This window comes from Pseudochaenichthys georgianus, chromosome 7 (assembly GCF_902827115.2).
Source record: "Pseudochaenichthys georgianus chromosome 7, fPseGeo1.2, whole genome shotgun sequence".
Lineage (NCBI taxonomy): Eukaryota > Metazoa > Chordata > Actinopteri > Perciformes > Channichthyidae > Pseudochaenichthys > Pseudochaenichthys georgianus.
Genome location: NC_047509.1, coordinates 20,269,708 through 20,293,764, shown reverse-complemented (window position 1 = coordinate 20,293,764; position 24,057 = coordinate 20,269,708). Strand labels below are relative to the sequence as shown.

Below are 24,057 nucleotides of genomic sequence, written 5' to 3'. Positions count from 1 at the left end.
TGATCTCCGCACCAACTTTCCCTTCTATCATTAATTAGATTTGTATTTACAAGAGAAAACTCACCTGTGTTGTGGATGTGTGTTCTTATCCATTAACTGCTTGTGTTGCAACATGTCCATCTATGGTTTGATTCAGAAAAAAACTACTAACACAAGCAAATGTTTTTGATCATTTATTTGTTTTGCAATGGTGATGTCACCAGTGTAACATCAACCTAAATGGCATATATCCAGAAAAGGAGAGTCGAGGTTGTGCTATAATGTTGAGTCAGAGAAAAGTGTGCAACAAAGTGTGCATGGCAGCAACACACAGGCTGATCAGAGGATAAAAAGTCCTCTGTATGGCCGGTTACTGTTCACATCGAGGCACAACACATGACACAAGTGCACTTAAATTATGTTATCAGTGATATAAATACAATGTGTTATAAGCCTCTGAGCTGTAAAGCTAAATCCACCATACTCCAGGTATGCTGAAGATACATTATCTGTACGGGTCAAACTTCAGCAGGTGTCCCTAAGTCAGAGGTTTGACATGTATGTACATGAAAAACACTTACAAACGGCAGCAGTAGAGTGACTTAAAGTGACACTGCTTCACCACAACATGGATTTAAATTAAACAAATACCCTATTACAGATACACATTTGGATACTTATTTTAGAGATTAAATGTACCCCATATGTTCAACATTAAAAAATGAGTTTCCTCTATAAAATCTGCTGTTGCCAACTGCACATTAGGACAGTGGTGAGCAGGAGAAAACGTGGTAAACCTCAGTTATTTAAGATTAAAATAGAGCAGGCCTAACTGAGCAGAGGACGCTGCTTTATCAACAAATAAAAAAAATGCTTAACTTGCATTTGCATAGTAGCACCAGAGCCTTTTTAAGAGTGTGAACTGAATGCAAGATGAACATCTCTGGGCGCTCAGAAACGTCCCTTCTGTCCTCACTGAACTGCAGCACACTAAAGGTGGCTAGCTGTCTTAATTCAGCGGGTTGTATTAGTTTTTAGTGAGGCCCTCAGCTCACTCACATAGTTGTCCCATAAGTCATATGGAATGGATAACCTCCACAAACGCCACAAAGAAAGAAGTGCGTCAATCTGTCCACTCTGAGATAAGATAGTCTTTTTATTACTTTCAATACATCTGAAAATTAAGAAGATGTTTCAGCATCAGATGTACTGTTTGTCCCTGGTTGAGTATCAACCACACTTGATAATAAGTTAAACCTGAGCCAATATGCCTTTAGCCCTTAAGCTAGGCTAGTCGATACAGACTGCCACAGGGACAACAAGCTTAGTAAAGCTCGGTGAGGTGGAGCCACCAGCAAGTGTTAAAATCCAAAGTTAACCACATTAACTCGAGAGCCATCCTCTAAACTTCGGAGTCGGCCTCCTTTACGGAGGGAATCTGGGGGATGGGACGTCTCTTCCTCCTCGCCGCCGGATCGGGCCTTCTGGCTCCCTGAGCTGCCACGGGGGGGACTGGGATGGGACGTCTCTTTTTGTCAGAGGCGACGCTGCCGGCGCGCTCGCTGAGGATGCCCAGAGCCACGCTCTCCATGTCATTGACAGATGTGTGCATAGCATCCGCCATCTCCTGCCTAGCAACAGCGGTGAAGCTGGGGTCTTTGGCCAGGGAGGACAGACCGCCCTGTGCTAGAGCCTGGAAGAGGAAACAAGCACATTTTTAAGCTTGCTTAAAAATTGACAACTTTTCTCACCGTTATTGTTGTTACTGGTAATGCCTGTACCAACAATCAACCAAAAACCCACAGGGGAGTTGTTAATATTAGGAACCACCTTTATTCTGACATTTCTGATTTTTCATTGGGCCCTGCGGGTGAAGGCATGCAGAGTCAGCTACAGAACATCCTGCATGTGGCACAGCGAGTCTCTTTCACAAAGACACCTCGGGGGGAAATACAATTCAAATAATTTGCTTTACAGCTCAGCTTTGATTAATAGTGTTTAACAAATAATTTCCTACAATGACTACCCATTGTTACCATAAAAAGGAGAATGTGTTTCCAAATAAGTTAAAACTTAAATGTTGCTTTGTTAAGTTTATTATGACCTATTTATCACAGATCTAACAGCAAATCAGGACATTTCCTGCTAAAAGAAAAAGAGATGGGCAGTCAGAGATCCGTCCCTTATGTTATTATGTATTTTATTAATTTTGTATTAATAATGGAGAAAAAGAGGAAAGTAAGAAAGAATATACCTAGGTCCCTCCCATGCGGCCTCCCCAGCAAACATCTCCTCCCTCAAATAAATGATAAACCTAGAAAAGAGCACTTGCTGAGTCATCCTCAAAGCTCACGTATCGATGACTGATCCTTTCTCACTTACCTCCTGGACCAGCTGGTCTGCAGCCGTATGGGAGCTCAGACTCTGACTGTCACCATACTCAGGGTCATAGGGGAACTGAAAAGAAAGATATGATTCTATACTTAATATCTAAATAAAATGTTATTCAGTGGTTGAATCAGTCTCCAATAAAATAGTACCTGTGTTTTGTCTGTTCTCACAATGTAGTTCCAGGAGCGCAGGTTTCCTGAATAAAGGAAAATAAATTGAATTGCATGATTTCTACCTCTTTGGTACCGGATTTTATGTGAACATGATTTGCCTATGTGTAAAGTAAAGTGCCTGGAAAAGTAGTATACAATACACCAATCACAAAATGTTGTTTGACTTGTAATCAGATCATATGTTTTTTTATATTTCCCTCATACTTAAAGAAAAAGGTTTTCATGAGGCCTTGTCAATAAGGGAAATGTTCCAAGACTTACTAGCCCTTCTTAGGATTATTGACTTGTTGTCTGCATTGGTCTCAAATCATCTTTGTGTTTTGTATTTGTACTATCTTGTTAGCAGCTTCTAGGGGAGAGACCGATTGATTCTTATCCAAATACTTTTTTACGTACCAGGCTCTGCCTCACTGCGATTGTAAAAGTTTTCGGGACTGCCTTCTCTGTCAAATGAAAACCTGGAAGACAACATGAAGGCTCAGACATATTCACACTGAGCAGATGTCATCTGGTCTCCTCGATAGTTTGTACTCACTCTGCGAAGGCGTTGTTGTTAGTGTTGCTTTTTGGGAAAAATTCAGTAGTGGGCTCCAAGGCAGCAGAGTTTGGTGGAGACTCCACCTGGCTCTCGGAGAACTGGAGGGGCCGCTGGTTGGTCATATGCTGGGCCTGAGTGCTGACCGGCTCAGAGGAGAAGGAGTCCACCCGGTTACCAAACAGACCGTGAGAACGCTAGAAAGACAGAGCAACACGAGACACAGATTATCTAATTGACAGTCACTTTGTTTACACAGTATTTTACATCTGTTCTGTGGCGAACAGTGTTTGTTACCTGGTAGATTCCGTCTTCTGTAGCCTCCTCCATGGCTCTGTCCAGCTCTTCATCGTTCTGCAGGTCTCCTGAAATGGCCCGGTGCATCTCTGGAGCGACCTCATCGTCAATGCTCCTCAGGCCCGCCTAAAATAACATGGAGGATGTGGAACATGAAAGGGCAAGAGGCTCACAGCAGGGTGTTAAAGGTCCCATGTCATGGCCATCTCGACTGATCAGAATTCCATTGTTGAGGTCTACTAGAATAGATTTACATTGTTCCATGTTCCAAACTCACATTGGTTTCTCATACAGCATCTCTGTATAGTATGTGTATTCACTCTCTGTCCTAAACGGCTTGATGGAGCTCCTGCCCCCCCCCTCCCTATGAGCCCAGTGTGCTCTGATTCGTCAGCTCGCCCACTCTGTTCTGATGAGTCCACCACCGTTACAGCGGAACATCAGTGATTATGTGTTACAATGGTGATAGCAGCCAAACAATGACACCAGTAATGACAAACAGATGAGAATGCTGCGTGGGGTCTGGGTGCCGTGTTGGTGGGACGTTGGCTCGCTGCTGATCCTTTGAGGATCGAGGAGCGGACAGTGTGAGCTGTATTACTGGTGTTGTCACCATACTCAGGAAGAAAACAATGGAAAAAGAGAAATCTCCAACGAGGCGTTCTGGGGCAGCATAGACAGGTCTTTTCTGTGTTACAGTTTTACTCGCTACACGGTGTACTTTGAGGGTCTGTGGCTCTGCAGACCGTTTACATGCAGAAAAAGCTACATAACACACAAAGTGACGGGTAATAACCGGAAAAGAAAAGGAAATTATACTATGATATTATGAGTTCTTTTTGACTGATCTTCATAATATTCTAAAACATACTAAACAATTTTGTTTAGTATGTTTACAACATAGTAAACTTTTCCGTTTTTTCTCATATTTTCGACATCCTACACCAGGGGTGCCCACACTTTTTTGGCTGGTGAGCTACTTTTGAAATGACCAGCTCACCGAGGTCTACCAACCAAAAATAAAATCCCAAATTGCAAGGGTTGCTGAATAACACGTTTTATTTATACATGGGATAACTACAATAGGGCTGCAACAAACGACTAATTTGATAATCGATTAATCTATCGATTAATGAAACGATTAATCGACTATTCTGACTATTACTGTATGTCTTGCACAATTTCTCAAACGCTCTTATTTAGCCATCAACTTTTAGATTTAGCTTGAGGTTGTTTTAAGCATGTGGAAACTAGCAATGAAGACAAAGATGAATACTTGATTCAAAAATGCATATATTATTAAATTAACTTAACAAATTGTTTACAAAATTGACATTGCTTTTTATTTAAATTAAATAAATAATATTTCACATCAAAAGAAATAACAATGTTTTAACAAATCATATTAAATAATCTGATGACAGAACTGTAAACAGAATAGCTGAAACTTTGACAAACTAAATAACTCAGTTACCTCTAATCATTAACCCATGTTTGTATAATTGTGTTAACTCTGTGTGTTGCTGCTAGCAGCATACATAACACCTGACGTGGAAAAGTTACTTGTGGATGGGGCTACAGAGCTACTAGAAAGACAGTCGAAGCCGGTGCATTCCTCCGTCTGAATGTGGAGCACTTTTGCTAAATGTTTAGAAAAATTGCTCGTGTTACCGCCCTTACATGCTAAACACTCTTGGCAACGAGCATTGTCCACCTCAAGACGGGTAACATTTAACCACACCTTGGCGCGCTTCTCTCCGCCGTGTGTTGCTGCATGGAGCAGCGGCGTGTGTGTAAACTGCCCCGCCCCCTCGCACACGGGGAAGAGAGATCTATTCTGGATCGGAAAGATCGAAAATACACCGACCATATACGCATTTTTTTGTCTTTTTGCATATTACAAACGAGTTGGCGACACTAAGACTGCGAGATAATGTTTGTGTAGCAATAATACAGGACCTTTCTCAACTCGCTACTCGGAGGGAAGTCGCTGTCATATGCCTTGTGAACACTCCGATAATGCCTCTCACGTTACCTTTCTTTGGCAGAGCGACGCTTGCTTTACAAATAAGGCAAATAACCTTTGAATGTGACATCACAACAAAATATTCCTCCTCCCATTCTGGGTGGAAGTGGTATGTTTTTAGCTTTTTGCTCGGTCCCGCACTAATTTTGTTGTTTGTCTCTTGTTTGTCTCTTTAATTTAATTTGAGTTTTCCCGGCACTTGACTGATTTTGTATCGCTTTGCATTCTGGGTTAACAGACTGGAAAGCGATAGGTCGCTTTTTCTGTCAATCAAGTAAACTCCTGAATTAAGTGGCAGGGAGGCCAAGGGAGGAGGGATCAAAACCTGTTTTGTCAATTTTAACGGAGTTGGATTTTTTTTTTTATGAATGACTCGCGATCTACCAGCAATGTCCAGCATTGCCCCCGCGGTCGACCGGTCGACGTACTGGGCACCTCTGTCCTACACTATACTTTGCATATTTTTGAAATACTATACTATACTATTTCGTTTTTGCAAATTATTTCAACATAAATACTATTCTATAGCGTTATACTGTATATATACTACACTATGTGGATTTGTTTAAATATTTTTAGCAATCATTGCTGTCACCTTTTTCAGATTTTTAGACACACTACTACACTATTTCTTTTTTTGGAAATGCAAAATTGGATTTTTATAATGTTTTTTTGACTATCATATTATGACTTTTAAAAAATATCTTTCAACATATAGCCTACTATTCTATTATTTGGTAAACCATGTCATCCTATTAGAAAATACCCCGCAGACACTTTAAGGAAACAATATGCACAACAATTAGTTCATAGCATGATTTAATTACTGATAATGAGCGCTCACCTGGATCTCTGGGCCGGAGGCGCTCTTTTTACTGGGTCGGTAGCCATACTCCTCCTGGCGCTTCAAGAACTTACGGAAATGTTCCTGGAGCAGGAAGGTGGAGTAGAATTTCCCCACCGTCACCTCATCATCTGTACCCAGGCAAGTCATAGAGCTGTCAGTGTGCAAAATACTGGATCATTTTCTAAAGGTAAAATAACTTTATCTATAAAGATAGACTCACCTCCCATAGGGGGGATGACCTGGTCCAATAGTTTCATACTGGTGCGTTTCCAGATGGATTTTATAATGGCTCTCAGCTCCTCATTGGCTTGCTCAAAGTTGCCTGCTCAGAAGAATCCATAAAACATTTAATAAATGATACTACGTACATCAGGTTGAAGCAAACACAATTTCCAATGCTCTGTACCTTCAGTTTTGATCTTGAGTGCAGTCCTGACGAGAGCGAAGAGGGTGGCATTAAAGGTGACGGTGCCATCACTGTTCAGAGGCATGTTCATGCCAGCCAAGCGCTGCGGACAGGAAGTAGAGGGAATTTGGGCACCGGGCAAATATATAACAATCAAATAATATTTTTTAAAGTATCAAAAACATATATATATATTTTCTTGTTTATAGTTTTATTTAAATATTCATATTAACACCACCCTATTTTCTGTTAATATATACATATTATTTACATACTTTTTTAAGGCTCTGACACTGTTAAAAATTATATTTATTCATAATTGAAATCTAAAAAATTTAGAGAAAAACGCTACTGTGCCAAACCCTTCTTGTGAAATACTTAATCTTTAAAAACAATATATGATCTTGTTTATATTATTAATACTTTATTCACATTAATGCACTGCTTTTCTTTGACTAAAACAGTTATTTTTGCTAATTTAATTGATCCAAATTTAAACCTTGTCTTTTTTTAAATGTATCATGTATCATCAATAAATAGAGCTTTACAGTGTCTATTTGTGTGTTTTGTATATGTATTTGCTAATTTAGTTCACTTCCTATCTACAGTGATTTTAATGCATTGTTAATGATATCAATAAACATACTTAAAACCCTTCTAGCTGCTTTTCTGATGAGTTGTATTTATATGAATGCACCATGTGTCTGTATGTACCTTGCATGCAGCACGATGAGGACAGAACTTTCCAAAGCCCAGTGGGGGCTGGATGCTTCGCAGCAGCGTCACAACATCCAGATGTTTAATCCTCCCCCTGTTGGATCAGAGAAACATCTTACCATAATTTAAGGGACACCGAATGAAGTATGGCCTATTTGTTGTGCAACAAAGCATACAAAAAAGTGTTTTTATTTTGCTTACGTGGCTTCAGGGTCATATTCAGCCCAGATCTTCTTAAACTCGTCCAGATGGTGCGGACCGAGAAGAGACCAATCACGGGTCAGATAGTCAAAGTTGTCCATGATGACAGCCACAAACAAGTTGAGGATCTAAAATTCAATTAAAAATAAAAATAAAAGTATTTTATAGTTTTAACCATTCGGGGCAAAGGGGATTTTTTCTACAATAAAACAACAGATCCTAATGCTGCTGCTCACCAGGAAAGCACAGAGGCAGTAAAAACTGAGGAAGTAGAAGACAGCAAAATTGGACCCGCAGGTGAACTCCTCTCCTGGCAGGAAGTCAGACTTGGGATCACACTTCTTCCCATACATTGAAGCCATCATGACCTCTTGCCATGCCTCTCCAGTAGCACACCTGCATATATAAACAACAATGAGAGCTTGGCTCAGATTTGGACCTTTCATCCAGAGCTTTTCACCAAAGATCCCGGCATAGAGACTCACCGGAATAACATCAAAACAGCCTGAGGGAATGTCTGGAAGTTGTTGTTGCGGTTGATTTGGGTGCCATCCACTAAGGATACCTTTCCAAAGATCTGAAGAGTTGTTCAAATCCAAGTCAAAATCGGTGACAAAAACAGAAACTTGTTTTATACTAATAACCTGCGGAGTTTCAAAGGTTTAATCAGGAAAATGAAAATTCTTGAGTACCTGCATCCCAATGACAGCGTAGATAAAGAAGAGCATTATGATGAGCAAAGCTACATGAGGAAGAGCCTGCAGACACAAACACAAACATTTAGGTGATTAAAAGCATGTTTAAAGTGAGATACACATTTTAAATTATGTTATGACCACATTGTGACCGACCTGGAAGGACTTGATGAAGGTCCACAGCAGATTACGGATGCCCTCCGAACGGTTCAGCAGCTTGACCAGACGCATGACACGGAAAAGTCGGAAGAACGTGATGGAAACTGACGCATTTTCAGATGCCTAGGGAGAACAGAAATCCAGAAGATTTAAGAAAAACAACAACTTAAAGAGCAAAACATTGCTGCTGTTTCATACTAATTAAGTTTAGGCTTACCGCAATAGCTTGCAAAGGATTTGTCTCCTGCAAAAAACAGATGAAAAGATGATATACTGTAGTGACTTTTAGGGTTATGTTTGATAGTAGTTATAATATCATTAATAAAAGGCACAGAGCAGACATGACACTGTCCTGTTAAACATTATTAAAGTGATGGTGTGGGTTACATGAACAGGGATTATATGAGGTACATATCACATAATACACAGTCAGTGTATTACTACAGCACATTTGAAGTAAAACAAATAGGAGTAGCTGCACAGAGAAAAGCTATTAATTGCTCTGGACTGGAAAATCAGTCAAATGTATTTTTAGCTACCTTAAAGAAAGGCCAACATAAAACATATTTAAGTTTATTCTATCTTTAAAACATGTCCAATGCTTTACCCAGCCGTCAAACTAGGAACTGAATTCTTTATATCACTCTTCAAAGTCTCCCGACATGACCCGAAAAATTATTCTAGCTAAATTACCCGTGTACTGTTATTGTGGCATTTTTGTGACTTTGGTTAGCTTGGATTGACCAAAAACAGCACTCCTGTCCATAGCTCCAAACTGGGCGTGCTAACTGCAATGTACTGGGTAACTAGGTAATACACTGACTGTGGGTGAATACCTCATACAACCCCTGTTGATACAATCTGAACCATCCCTTAAAGGTATGATTTACAATCACAAAACACGGTTAAAATTAACTTAGTTACAAAGTTATAAAGCCTCCAGGTCTTAGTTGCTGAAAACTACAATACCTGACTCATGCAAAATTCTGTATATATATACACTTAATTGTCAAAATATAAGGTCATTCCAAACACCATTAATACTTGCAATGCTGATATATTCAGTGTTCTATACATTTCGAGCCATACTGGAACACAATATATCGAACATCTTGAGGTCTTATCTTACACTTGCTCTGTAAGATTAGATAGACCCGTAGGGACACAGATGTTTACCCTGAAGTTTGAGCCACACACGGTTCAGTAGTATTACAGTTAGTAGAGAACATGGTGGAGTGCTCACACAGCAAGACTCATGCAGCAGTGCAGTGCAGTGAAGTGAAGATATTTACAGCACAGCCATGGAGACAGTACAGTCCTCCACTGGCGGCCAGGGCACTCTGTGGAGGATAGACAGGCGAGGAGTGAGGTGTGTGGAGGACAGAGGGATGACAGGGAAAAAGGCAATAAAAGAAGAAAATGAAAAATGTCTACAGGCATGTGTTTGTGGATGAAAAGGTGAAAACAATGCAGTGAAACAATGGAGAGGAAAAAGTGACTAGGAACAAAACCATTGTGCTGTGAGTGTGTAACATAACCACAAAAAATACCATTAAAAACCCTATATTGATGATGTGCTTCTTTTTAGTTTTAAGAACGCAGACAATACACAAACGTTCAATGAAAATATTGTTATGGATAATTGCCTCCGAGGTTGGGATGGAAATGGCTAACGACAGTACTGACCACATCTGGCGAGTTAGCTCTGCTGCCACCAATCAGCTGTTGGGCCATGATAACATACTTCCGTGTCATTGAATAAATGTATTCAGTCATTTCAAATCGAATCACACTACTGACCAGGAATATCTAACTCAAACAACACTAGGGACTTTCATATAGCACCTGCAATGAGAATCTTTTATCTGTCGAATTCATTAGATTAGATCATAACGTATCATTCATACTCACATCGACTTCGCTCAGTATGACATCAACTACACTACCAATAACGATGATGAAGTCAAAGACGTTCCAGGGGTCTCCGAAGTAGCCCTGTAGAGACAGAAAAGTCATTGCTGACACTGGGTTGGGTGGATAGACATTTGAATCACAAAGTGTGAAATCATTACCCTCGCTTTGAAGGCCATGAGCTTCAGAATCATCTCCACAGTGAAGAGCACGGTGAAAATCATGTTCAGGATGTCTGACAGCTCGGTCACATGGTTCGACTGGTTACAATGCTGTTCAAAATTAAGATGAATATTACTCAACATGGTACAAGAGTAATTTACAATAGAAATGATGGTGAAACCTGCAAACAGATCTAAGTTGTAATTTGTTTTAATGCAAAGTAGATATTTTAATTTAATAAACAAAACAAATCATTTAGAGCACCCTGAATCAATGCACTCCTAAGCCCCCACAATATTAATACTAACACCCACATCCAAAGACACTGAATATTGTAAGAAACCTCAACAGAATTGCGATGGTTTTATGTTGCACAACTTGAATATACATACCTGCATCCCCAGACACAATGTGTTGAGCATAATTAGGAAGAACATGAGGTATTCAAAGTAGCAGGAGGTGACAATGTACCAGACTCTGTACTGATTCGGGTTTTTGGGGATGTAGCACCTCAGAGGTCGGGCCTTTAGGGCGTACTGCACACACTGACGCTGAAGGGAGGCAGAAGGTGGGTTAGGAGAAAAGATCATTTGTCACTTGACTCACTATTGGACACTGACTGTCCAAAATGTCATCTCTGAGGTTCCCTAGCGTACCTGGTTCTTGTCCAGCTCACAGTCCTTATACTCCTGCTCGCCCTGCTTCTGGAAAGTGACAATGACGAAGCCCACAAAAATATTCATCATGAAGAAGGCGATGAGGATGATGTAGATGATGAAGAAGATGGAAACATCCACGCGGTTGTTGAAGACAGGACCCATGTCTTCTTCGTCTGAATCAATGGCTCTGTATAACAATCTGGGAAAATGGAGTGATGTTGAGAGATGATAGGAAATTGACGGGACACAGATCAAAGATCAGAGATACCACGAGGCTAATTTGTACAGATGAATTGATGAAAAAGGATATATTGCCTCTGTTACCATCTCTGGCTCCAGAAAATGGAATTACTTCCAACTCAATATCAATGTATTAAGATAGTCTGCTTTCCACATATAGGATAAAGGAAAATACAATTCATCAAATAAAAAAAATAATGCTTTGCTTACTTTGGCCAGCCCTCAAATGTTGAAACCGTGAAGAGAGCCAGCATGCCATTGAGCACATTGTCAAAGTTGAAGTTACTGTTGAGCCATTCTCTCTTTGCCAACGTTGTTTCTTGAAGGGAATTCTCCATGTGCTTTACAAAGTATCCCCTAAGAGCAGACAAGGAAAATCGTTACTCTAAAATAACCTTACATTTTTAATAGATTACATCTCAAATATGTAAAAGATGTTTGCCTTACTGGCATTCCTCCTCCGTCATTTGCAACATGTCTGTGCAGCTGTAGAATTTACCCTAAGACGAAAAACATAGGGATATGTTTACTACATTTCCAGCACATAAACTTTACTTAAAGCAGATGCATTTTTTATATATGACCTTTAGAGTACACGAGGTGTCAACATCATCTTTTAAAAAGTTACCTTGAAGAGTTGCACCCCAATACAGGCAAACATGAAATTCAGCAGCATGGTGACCAGGACGATGTTTCCGATGGTTTTGATGGCCACAAACACGCATTGGACCACATGCTGCCATTAAAGACAAACAATGACCACTTTACTGTTTAATACTTAGAATTTAAAAATGTTTAAGGCTTGAGTATTACTGTATTTCATAACGTGTTGTTTTACCTTTAACCCCTTGGCTCTATTGATGGCCCTGAGAGGCCTCAGCACCCTCAGCACCCTGAGAATCTTCACCACAGAGATGGCACTCGACCTGAATAAAACCCATGACAAACAATCCTCTTTATATGGGATGACAATATTTATGATCGTTATCTTATATGGCAATCCCAAAATGTTACTCACTCCATCCCCATAGAAAGCAGGGAGACTGTAACGACAATCAGATCCAGGATGTTGAAGGAGTTACGGCAGAAGGAGCCTTCGTGCATGAATGCTCCATATACTGTCATCTGTCAGTCAGAAACATAGTCACACTCAGAATAATTAACACATTTGAGTGTAAGCTTTTCTTTCAGTCAGAGGAACGGGTGTCCCATTGATAAATACATTTGATGGTCTGACTATTCCAGCAGGAATTGGTTGTGATGGTCAGTCAGTGAGTTGGCTTACTACTTTGCCCCAGACTGAAATACCTCAACACATATTCGATGGATTTCCATGACACGCTATATATGTATAGATCTGTTATCTGGTTCCTGGACTTAAAAGAAAATCAGTCAAATCTAAATAAGGGACAACATGAAATAAACTGCACACTACCTTCAGTACAATCTCAATGGTGAACACAGTTGTGAAGACAATGTCAGCATAGGCCAAGATCTGGAAAAAAAGCACAATGATTGCAAAAAATGTAGCCTTCGTTCAACCAAAGATGTCCAATGTGTAGTGGTAGACCTGGTTACCTTGTTTCTGTAGGACTTTGGGTCGATGGGGTCCTCAGCTGCCAGGGAGATGGAGGAGAGCAGGATGAACAGAAGGATTAAGTTGGTGAAGGCAGAGGCGTTGATGATCTTGTAGCAGAGTTTACGGAACCTGGATGCAAACACATTTGCAGATACATGCAGTCACCAGTAAGTTCAATCAATTCACTGCTGTGTTTTTATGAGACAGTATGGGCAAACTGGAAAATAAGTTCACTAGGTCTGGTTCCTACTTGTTCTGAGGGCCAAACACGAAAAAGGAGCTGGCTTCGGGCAATGGAACGGCTTCCTCCTTCAGCTGCAGATCGGCCATCGGTCGGGGCCGATCGCTGATGGGGATTGCAGGCTCTTCCTCCTCATCATCACCTACCATGAGGAAACAAACAAACTAAATGTATATGGTGAAATTACAAATTGACATATTAGTTGTAGTTATGTTGCAGCACTACAGAAAAGTATATAAAGGCAAAAATGCCACAAATAAATGTAACCAATATTTTTAGAAAAAAAGTGAATCTCTCGATACTGATTCATGTTAAAGACTTTATATGGTCACCAGAGAAGTGTGAAAAAACCCTAATTTTAGACTCGGCTGTAAACTTGGCTCAGTCTAATTATAATGTGGGCTACTATACTTATACTGTAACATAGCCAAGAAAGCAGCAAATGGTAAACAGGCAGTGTAATGAATATGAATTCATGCGATCAGTGACCTCCTGCAGCCACAACTACATCGATGAGAAATGTGAGAGGTTTAAGAGCTGGAGATCCAAGAACAGTAGAAGTTACCTGGAAAGTCATCAGGTGGGAATGGATCTTTCACTTCGTTGACATTGGACTCAAACTCATCAATTTTGAGCTGAAACAATACATACATATATTATAGCTACTTGTGCCCCTGATGAATATTTAATTGCCAATAGTAATAGTTTGATAGGCTTCTAGATAACACTCACCTTGGCTGTGGTGGAAATGCATTCTATCTTGCCTCTCTGCTCTGCCAGTTTCTTAGCTATCCTTTCCCTCTCCTCGTCAGTCTTCTCAGGGTTTTTGGACCTGAGAGGCAGGAATGAAACAAGAATGGAGATGGGATAATTTACCAATGAGACTGAGCAGATCATCACACTTTGGTAGCCTATGGTATTTTTATTTCACCTCATTAGCTTTCTCTTCATCTTCTCCTCCGCCTTTTCTTTCTGAGCTGAAGACAGACTCTCAGCCTCTGCCAGGTTGTCGACGGCGATGGCCAAGAAGACATTGAGAAGGATATCTGATTGCGTTAAGCTCAGGAAAACAAAAACCTTGTTTTTAAAAACATTGTTGATATGAATACAAGTTCTGGTCATTAAAGTATTATTATTATGTTTTTAATGTTTTTCGGATTTCATATCGCATTAACACCACATTCCAACGTGCATTGCGGCTAAACAATCCAATCAGCGAGCTTCAACCATAGTTGAGGAACTTGGGTAATCAGTTCAGTGGGTGTGTATCTGTTTCCGGTTATTTTATTTTGAAATTCAGTTCCTGACGGACGCCAGAAAAGCCAGAGGTTATAGAATATTAAACAAATAAATAAAAACAAGGATAATTGTGTGTTATTGATGAGTAAATAACAGTGTGTTATTTAGAAAAGAATAACAAATTAGAATACAGATTTCAGTATTCTGAGGCTCTGAGCCCCATTTCTTTTCCTCGCGGACGGCAAAAAAAGTCCGACATTATACGATTTAAAATAAAAACAATAATCGTGGCTTGATATTGAGTAAGAACATGTTTTTATGAACCACACAGCTTCCGGTCTTCCAAGACCCGACCGGACAAAAAGACGTGTTGCAGGCACGAAACATACTACCAATAGAAATACATTGCTTTTAAAATCGTTCTGTTTCACACGAAAAAAAGGGGGAAATTGTGTTGGTGAACACGAACCAATAGATTAAATATCGTGACTATAACACGAAATGCAGTGAGACTGGGTTGGACAGTCAATCGGTCAGTTGGCTTACCAATTTGGTCCGGACGGAAATATCTCAACAACTATTGGATGGATTGCTATAAAATGGTTTACAGAAAAGTATAATACGCAGATAATCTTTGCAACAAACTAATCTGGACTGTGTTGAAGGCTGAAAGCAAATATTAGCATGCTAATGAGCTAACCTAGCATACAGCTAAACTACCATGCTACACAAAGCGTACTCTAAAGACCCTCAGCCTTGTTTAATCCTTGAAGACATTATAAGTGTGAAGGATACAGTTTCCACAGACAAAGAGGACGATGAAGAAAATGGAGACCAAGATGCCAGGAAACACAGGCCCTCCATATGCCATTATTCCATTGTACATTATTGATGTCCAGTCCTCTCCTGTTAGGATCTAAAAAAGAGCCAAGTGTTACAATTATGATCAAAATCCAACAAGGAAGTTTAACAAAAGCTGACATTGATAAGAGTTTAAAGCAAAGCATCAATGAATCAGCCTCACCTGAAACACGCTGATGAGGGCCTGAGGGAAGTTGTCAAAGTTACTGCGTCTGGGTCTGTTATCGGTGAAGTTGAATTTCCCCCCAAACACCTGCATGCCCAGGAGTGAGAAAATTACGATGAAGAGGAAGAGAAGAAGGAGCAGGGAGGCGATGGAGCGTACAGAGTTGAGGAGTGAAGCTATAAGATTACTCAATGAGGTCCAGTACCTGCAAAACAGTTGGAAGAAGACGTTAAATTAAATCTAATCACAATGAAGTTTATTTAATTGGATCCTTGATGGGAGAATGTCTTACTTTGTTACTTTTAGGATCCTTAGCAATCTTATACACCTGAGTACAGAGAAACCCAGGGGAGCCACGGCTCCTGCAGAAAACATGATCATCTCCACGATACCGCATAGCACCACGAAGAAGTCAAAGCGGTTAAACAGGGACATGAAATAAGCTCTCGGACCCAGAGCATACATCTTCACAAACATCTCGATTATAAACAGCACCAGCAGTAAACGACTGGCCACATCTGTTGACATAATAGAAGAGAGAGACAAATGATGAAGAAGGGAGCAATATAACTTATTTACAAAAAAATCCCAATGACAAAATGATTGAATCACCTTGTAGGGAAGTGAGCGAATCTGACTGGTGGTGGTGCTCTGTTGCTATGGTCAGGGTGTTGAGGAGGACGAGGAACATCACTAGCCAGTAAAAGGACCTTGTTTTCACATACAAAAGGCACTTCATCCTAAAGAAACGGTTCCAGCGACGGGCCAGGCGGCTAAGCACAATAATAATCATAGTTAACTGTGCCCGGTCTGCATGAATATTGCATTTAAACATTCATACATTTACGTATCTGCAGACTTACTAGTAGTAGACGACTCGACTCTTGCCTTCCATGTCATACAGGCTGTCTTTATCAGGGTCACTGGTTAAAGGCAGGAGTCCTGACAACAGAAAAACTATTGTCATTTAACAGTGTCTCTAGATGAGATGGGAGCTAAGCTGGTTTATAACACTGACCTTTGCCCTCTCGGTCGGCATCCAGGATTTCAGCGTGAGTGATCCACTCCATGTAGCCATTCACATCTTCATCCAGCTGCTGCCGCTCTCTCAACTCCTGAAACTCTCCTCGTGACCTGGCCTTCTCTCGCTCTTTAGTAAACTCTCTGAGTGAAAAGACAAAGACAAGTAAAAAAGCAAATTGGGTTATTTTTGATTGATTTCGTAGTGACATAGTAAAAAGTAACATGAACAAATACACAGAAAATGACACAAAACAAGTGTTTTATTTATTTTTGTTAGTAGGGGTATTGTACGTTTCTGTGTGCATGTATGAAAGTGGAGTAAGTGTGTCGTGTATTCATGTATGGATAACTGTGAGCAGAGTTTGAGAAGGTATGTGAGAGGAGGAGGTAAATAAGTAAATTAATACATGTTTAGTGAGGGAAGGTTTGTAGGAGGCAATGAGTGCTTTTTTCGTTGCTTATTTGGTTATTTGTAAGCTTGTGTGCACATAAAGAGGCAAGATACAGACTCTAAAAGGAGAACATATAAATATATGGCTTACCCACTGAGCACGCCCAGAACCAGATTCAGCACAAAGAAGGAACCCAGCAGAATGAGGGGAACGAAGTAGACCCAGGGCCATTCATTTCCCATGGCATCATTAACCTGAAAGACAACTCTTGGTCAGACACGAACAATGTATTCTGCTCGTTACACTTTAGGAAAAACGTTACGTTTTTGATGAAGAGATTAAAACTGAAAAACAACTGAGAAGATGTTCAAGCAGTCACTGACCCAGTAGAGCACTTTGGTCCATCCCTCCATGGTGATACACTGGTACACTGTAAGCATGGCAAAGCCAATGTTATCAAAGTGGGTGATGCCATTGTCAGGACCCTCCCAGCCTGGCCGACACTCAGAGCCGTTGATCATGCAGCGCCGACCGTTTCCTGCCTGAGCACAGGGTGCAGGCAGCTCTGCTTCTGCTGTGGAGTAAATATCTGTGGGGAAAAAGAGATCACGTACATATCATTTTGAATGTCGCTACAGGGAATTAACTCTTTGCTCCATAGCTTCTCTTGATAACTGGACTTAAACTCCCACTGTACGTTTTACATTTATATTCAATTTAATATTTTATAATCCATTCCTTGCACATGTAATGTATATATAATATCCTGCTGTATATTTTTGTTATATTTTCCACATATATTTTTTTCTTTTTTAATGCTAATTTATTTAAATTTGAGAAATGTTTTTTTTCTAGTCTTTTAATTTCTTTTATGTACATTGCATGGTCTTTTATGCTGCTGCAACGCATACATTTCTTTATGCATACTTGTGCCGGTGTAATAGCAGGTTTTATGCATTTTGCACTTGAAGAGCTCCAGTCCCATGATGGCATAGATGGTGACCAGTAGAAACACCAGCAGGGCGATGTGCAGCAGAGGCAGCATGGCTTTGAGGATGGAGTTCATCACCACCTGCAGGCCTGAATGTGAACAATAAAAACAAATCATTACAAAAGCACAGGAAATCAGCAGTGCCTCCAGAAATCTGACTTCACATTAACATCGGTTCCATATTGATCACACTGTGTGACATGGAATTCATTTTGAGCATTTGTGGGTTTTAGAACAGGCTCTTACTGGGGACCCCAGAGACGAGACGTAAGGGTCGCAGCACTCTGAAGGCTCTCAACGCCTTCATGTCAAACCCTCCACCCTTCTCCACAGGCACATCTGCTAACTTATTGATGGTATCCAAGGCAAACGTGAAGAGACTGTAGGAAAATGTTATACAACCATAAGCGCCTACCAAACAAAAATGATGATTCAGCAGAACAATAGTACAGTTTTGGAATAATTGTAAGATATTACATTTCTTATGTGGTGAATGGGAAGCTGTGGTAAAGATATCCACCTGCAGCTCAGAGCTCATCTTACCCCATGAAGACGATGACAAAGTCCAATATGTTCCAACAGTTCCGTAAATAGGCGCCGTCATGAAACACGAGCCCATACGCCACTATCTTCAGAAAGCACTCTAACGTGAATACGATCATGAAGATGTACTCCAAACTCTCCTGAAGCAAGACAAATATAAACCAAGAAATCACATTTAATAAATCTCATTAGCTTCAGGTTCAGCTATCCAGTAAAGTGTTGGATATTGGTGTAAATGAGATGGTTGCCATTAAAGCATCTGCTAGGAGGAACAGCAGTACATGTTGCTAGTATTAGACAAACTCATTAGCTTTCACAGACTTTTGGTTAATATTGATGTAGATTACACACGGGCAGATGGTTTTAACAGATGGCTGGCCCGTGAGGCACATTATAATAAGTGAAACAGCCACAAGTTAGCGATCTTTGCCTGACAGTCTATCAAGAAGCAACTGTTGCCAGTCTTTGTAATGCTCAGTGCATTGTCGGTAAACTGATGCACGAGATGCAATGTCCGCAATGTCAGAGAACGATATTTTTCGTATCAAAACATTGCATTGCACATTATTTTCTTATAAAAATAGATTGTAATTGTCTTTGTTTACTATTCATTGCTGACATTACACACGTGTTGTAGAAGTAAACACTGTAATATGTGAACAGAAGCATACGCTCACACAGACTCCAGCCCGAACTTCATGTATCATCAAAATATGAGGATTTACTCGAGGAACAGCATCATATGAAATATCAATTATTTACTGTTTATTTTCCTCTGATCCTTTTGAACAAATCAGGTCAATCAATTTTGTCTGAATCATTTAGCAGCAGTCACCAAGCCCCAAATCAAATATGAAAGAGGGTAAGCTTGCGTACATTAACAATAATATACATGTATGGACTAAAACTGAAAATGATATTAGATTAAGCGAGGAGCAACAAGTAGAGCTGTGCTTCTACATTGTACTGTATCAATGTTCCAGACATCCTATTTAGTGAAAGTGTGTCTTACATAAGGCAACATTTGTGGACTCTACTGTATCACCTGCGTCAGAGGAGTGTCACTGCCTGGGCCGACCTACTTCTAACAGCGCAGGGGAGTGAGTTTACCAGCTCTTCTTACACCTTTCACCTCTGAGGAATGGCACAGTCAGAAGTAAGGAGTATTTGGGAGAAGGCGAGTGGGCCAAAGCAAAACTATTAAAGAAAGGGGATCAGTTTCAGGTTGGACTACTAGATGAATTTGACTGTCAGTCAGTCCCAACTAAATTGATAGCTAAAACCTCGTAATGTGTGCAGTGTATTGATTGGATGGTGGAAAGCAAAGGATGGCTGGCTAAAGGTGCTATATATTGACATTTGAGCTGGATGTCAGGCATCTTAGAGACAGCAGTTTGCATATCAAGTCTCCCACATGGAGCCTCCTCAATACCATAACATCAGTGTCAATACAACCTTGAATATCTAAACATTGGCAAGGAGTGTGCTGTGCAAGAGCAAATGTATATACCACAGAAACACTTGCATTCGTTCAGTCAGCCACCTTCACTACATTTTCCGTAGCTTCACAATAGTAAATTGACATTAAACCATGAACACTCGTCTACATAGAAAAAACAAGCTCAGTTTTAAAGGATTATATATTTCAACTGGTTTTGGGGTAGTTCAACAGAAGTATTCATAAGAAAACATAACACATAAAACATTTCTTAAAGAATCATATCCTTTATATTGATAGTTAATTATGCTGCTTTTGTACTATTATCAAGTCAGAGAAGGATGACCTCATCCCTGTTGGATGATTCACTAAGAGCACAGTTGTTCGATGACATGTTCCTCTGAGAACAGATGGGAATCCAAATAAAGAACTGAGTTGTGAATGGAAGCATTTCAATTGGACATTTCAGACCAGTGACGAGCTGAAACTCTTAGATATGAAATGTCTAAATTGTTCTGACTCAAAGCACTCATATTAATGTGTTTATCAGCTGCACAGTCATCGACTGGTCATGGCAAAAATAATGGAGACCATGAGCAAATTATTTAGTATATTTTCCATATTTAAAGGCCAAAGCTCCTCATAAAGTAATGATTCATACATGAAAAGGATTTGTGTTCACACTCATACTCACCAAGTTTGTGTTGGTGTTATTACTGTCTTCCTCAGGCATGGGCATGAACACAGCCAAAGCAATACAGTTTGCAAAGATGGTCAGTAAGATGATGTACTCAAAGGTTCTTGTTGTGGAAACTCAGGATTATAACGACAATACATAACAAGGACAAGTAAACATCCAGTGACCCTCTCCCAGAAAAGATAATATTACTAAAGGTTTGGAATAGTTCATGATATCTGAGTTATTGTGTACATGTTGAGCATAACACAACAAGGAAGGAAACACTACTATACAATGAATTTTACTATTCTTTATCCATGTTTTGTGAATTAATGTAACAAACTAAATCAGATCAATCAAAAACACTCCATCCACTCTTTTTACATGAATCAGAACCTCTAAAAGCTGCCTGAAACATCATCCCTGTAACAGCCCATTTGTCACAGTAAATGTAATCTGCTGTGCTGCTTCATTCTCGTCCATAGGGGGCTCTCTCTGAGAATTCCCCTGCCAGGTCAGCATCATGTCTCGCTGTGATGCCGCAGGACAGCTGCACAGCCCAAGAATATGGCCAAAGCATTTAAACACAGACAGCTTACCAGGAAAACAAGCTGTTTGACTATTCCAATACATTCTTAAAGATGTGAGCATGTATACTTTTAGAAAATAACTATAAGTAATGGACAATTGTATTATGTCCATTTGTGTATTTTTGCTGTTAAAACTGCACTCATGCCATGGGTTACAGAATCACATACCAATGTGATTTAACTGTTGTAGTAAAAAACAACACAAGCTGTGTAAATACTTTCTGTGAAACTGTTATCACTGAACATTCTAATCATTTACACCAGGGTATAACATTCTGTCCTATAGGGCTGTCTGTCCTAGGATTCATTTGATTAGTGTATTCTATTTTGGATGTAAAATATATATAATCCAGGAATGGACATCGGTCTAAAAGCAGGAAACCCCCTATAGGGGCCATAATCACTCAGCAGCCTGCCTTGTGTTCAGGCTTCAAGCGTCAGTGAGTGCCAGCGTGTCAGAGCGGCTATTTCCACATTAAAAGTAGAATGTCAGCTATCAGAAAACTAACGGAGAGCTTCATTAACTGCTTCTATAGTATCTGCCACATGTAAATAGATTGGCTTAAGAAGCTCCCCAGGTGAAAATGCAAGGGGCTACAAACTTGACTGACACAGGGCTGTCAGATACATAACAAAAGTCTTAACACGTTAGGAATCGCCTTAACACAGATTTAAATGAGACCTGGCTTGTGCATGTTTAACACAGGTGGACTTCACAGCTGATAATGCACTGGCCTTCAGACACCTAATATGTTTAGCTGTCAGTGTTCCCAACCAGAGCCCTACATACCATTACACACACACACACACACACACACACACACACACACACACACACACACACACACACACACACACACACACACACACACACACACACACACACACACACACACACACACACACACACACACACACACACACACACACACACACACACACACACACACACACACACACACACACACACACACACGTCTGTATAATGTAGGCAGGTGTGTGTGTGTGTATGAGATATAAAGGATACTTCCACTCCACAATGGTGATGCAGGCCTTGCGAAAGGAATTTTTTAGGTTAAAGAGGAAGAGGGTTCTTGCTGGACGAGGGTTTCCTCCTGTGGCCTGTAGCTTCTTCAACTTTTCCCTCTGCTTCCTCTTCAGCTCCTCTTCATTCATGATGACCAGCTTGTCATCCGCATTCGACGCCATCTTGACGCCTTCACCCGAGGCCAACTCCTGTAGAAATGTGTCTTCTCACAGTATAATCCCAAAAGTGAGGCCCTAAATATCTCTCCGTTGTGAAGGCCCCTGGGTTCCAAAACCTGCTGATCCTGTGCACTCCCCCGCCGCCCTCGTCCAGCTCTTCCTCTGATACTGTCTCCCTCGCGCTGAGCCACAAGCCTCTCCTGCTGGCTGAGGGCCTCTGACAGAAAAAGCCCCCTCGGCAAGGAAAATAACAGGAGCCCAGAGTGGCAGAGGAGCAGTTGGCCCATAGTTTAAATTTAGACTATGAACCACTGACAGGCCATGCTTGGGGATGGTTAAGAGGGTGCGGGGGGGAGGGGGTTGGAAGGTGTAAGATGGGAGTAGATGAGATCAAGGGGGTTGGAGCAGGGCAGCAGTGGCAGATGGGAGCACGTAGAGACATAGTTTGGGGGGGTCTTGCAGTGGCAATATATCACCACTAGCCCCCTGAACCTGCCATCTCTTTCAAAACATACTCAGCTGCTCTGCTGCTCTGAACACTAAACTGTGAATAGTTTGTGAGTAGAAAGTAAGAAAAAATACACATTGATGTTTTCATTGTGGCATAATTCAGGTGGAAATATTTTTTTCCAGAACCAAGTAATGAGATCACTTGAGATTGTCAGCCTAAGAATTCCAAACTTTCACAGCGTTTACACGTTCTTAATGTGAATCCCTTTTGCTATAAATTTATAGCCAGGTGATTTGGAAAATAACTCTTTAATTTAAGCAGTTTTTAACATGGTTTATAACGTGTTGTTGTAAACCGATATTAGCTGATATTGTAAGCAGCCAAACATGTGCTAACAGATTATTCCATCCATCCATCCATCTTCTCCCGCTTATCCGTGGTCGGGTCGCGGGGGTAGCAGTTCCAGCAGAGAGACCCAAACTTTCTTTTCCCTGGCGACATCAACCAGCTCTGACTGGGGGATCCCAAGGCGCTCCCAGGCCAGCGAAGAGATATAATCCCTCCACCTGGTCCTAGGTCTACCCCTTGGTCTCTTCCCAGCTGGACGTGCCTGGAACACCTCCCTAGGGAGGCGCCCAGGTGGCATCCTAACTAGGTGCCCGAACCACCTCAACTGGCTTCTTTCGACGCGAAGGAGGAGCGGCTCAACTCCAAGTCCCTCCCTGATGACCGAACTTCTCACCTTATCCCTAAGGGAGACACCAGCCACCCGGCGGAGGAAACCCATCTCGGCCGCTTGTATCCGCGATCTCGTTCTTTCGGTCATGACCCATCCTTCATGACCATAGGTGAGGGTAGGAACGAAAATGGCCCGGTAGACAGAGAGCTTTGCCTTCTGGCTCAGCTCCCTTTTCGTCACAACGGTGCGGTAAAGCGACTGCAGTACCGCTCCCGCTGCTCCGATTCTCCGGCCCATCTCACGCTCCATTGTTCCCTCACTCGAGAACAAGACCCCGAGATACTTGAACTCCTTCACTTGGGGTAAGGACTCATTCCCTACTTGGAGTGGACAGTCCATCGGTTTCCTGCTGAGAACCATGGCCTCAGATTTGGAGGTGCTGATCCTCATCCCAGCCGCTTCACACTCGGTTGCGAACCGATCCAGTGAGTGCTGAAGGTCGCAGACCGATGAAGCCATCAGAACCACATCATCTGCAAAAAGCAGTGGTGCAATCCTTAGTCCACCGAACTGCAGACCCC

General features: G+C 41.0%; 1 protein-coding gene across 1 annotated transcript; it reads right to left on the bottom strand.

The window, feature by feature from the left end:
* Positions 1–160: 160 nt before the first annotated feature.
* cacna1sb (calcium channel, voltage-dependent, L type, alpha 1S subunit, b) lies at positions 161–22,604 on the bottom strand. The gene is made up of 45 exons (XM_034086905.2): positions 22,168–22,604; positions 20,566–20,671; positions 18,434–18,573; positions 18,137–18,270; positions 17,827–17,979; positions 17,283–17,488; positions 17,050–17,153; positions 16,503–16,648; positions 16,348–16,426; positions 16,097–16,257; positions 15,777–16,002; positions 15,482–15,689; positions 15,253–15,373; positions 14,150–14,264; positions 13,951–14,050; positions 13,784–13,853; positions 13,228–13,360; positions 12,977–13,106; positions 12,834–12,893; positions 12,417–12,523; positions 12,237–12,324; positions 12,027–12,134; positions 11,846–11,898; positions 11,609–11,755; positions 11,156–11,357; positions 10,892–11,050; positions 10,499–10,609; positions 10,338–10,421; positions 9,719–9,766; positions 8,644–8,670; positions 8,424–8,549; positions 8,265–8,330; positions 8,058–8,149; positions 7,809–7,968; positions 7,573–7,700; positions 7,369–7,465; positions 6,655–6,757; positions 6,469–6,570; positions 6,246–6,376; positions 3,376–3,501; positions 3,079–3,275; positions 2,940–3,001; positions 2,520–2,566; positions 2,362–2,436; positions 161–1,672 (listed from the first exon to the last, which is right to left on the bottom strand). The coding sequence occupies exons 1-45, from the start codon at positions 22,347–22,349 to the stop codon at positions 1,382–1,384; spliced, it is 5,511 nt and encodes a 1,836-aa protein (XP_033942796.1). The 5' UTR covers positions 22,350–22,604; the 3' UTR covers positions 161–1,381.
* Between the last annotated feature and the right edge of the window lie 1,453 nt (positions 22,605–24,057).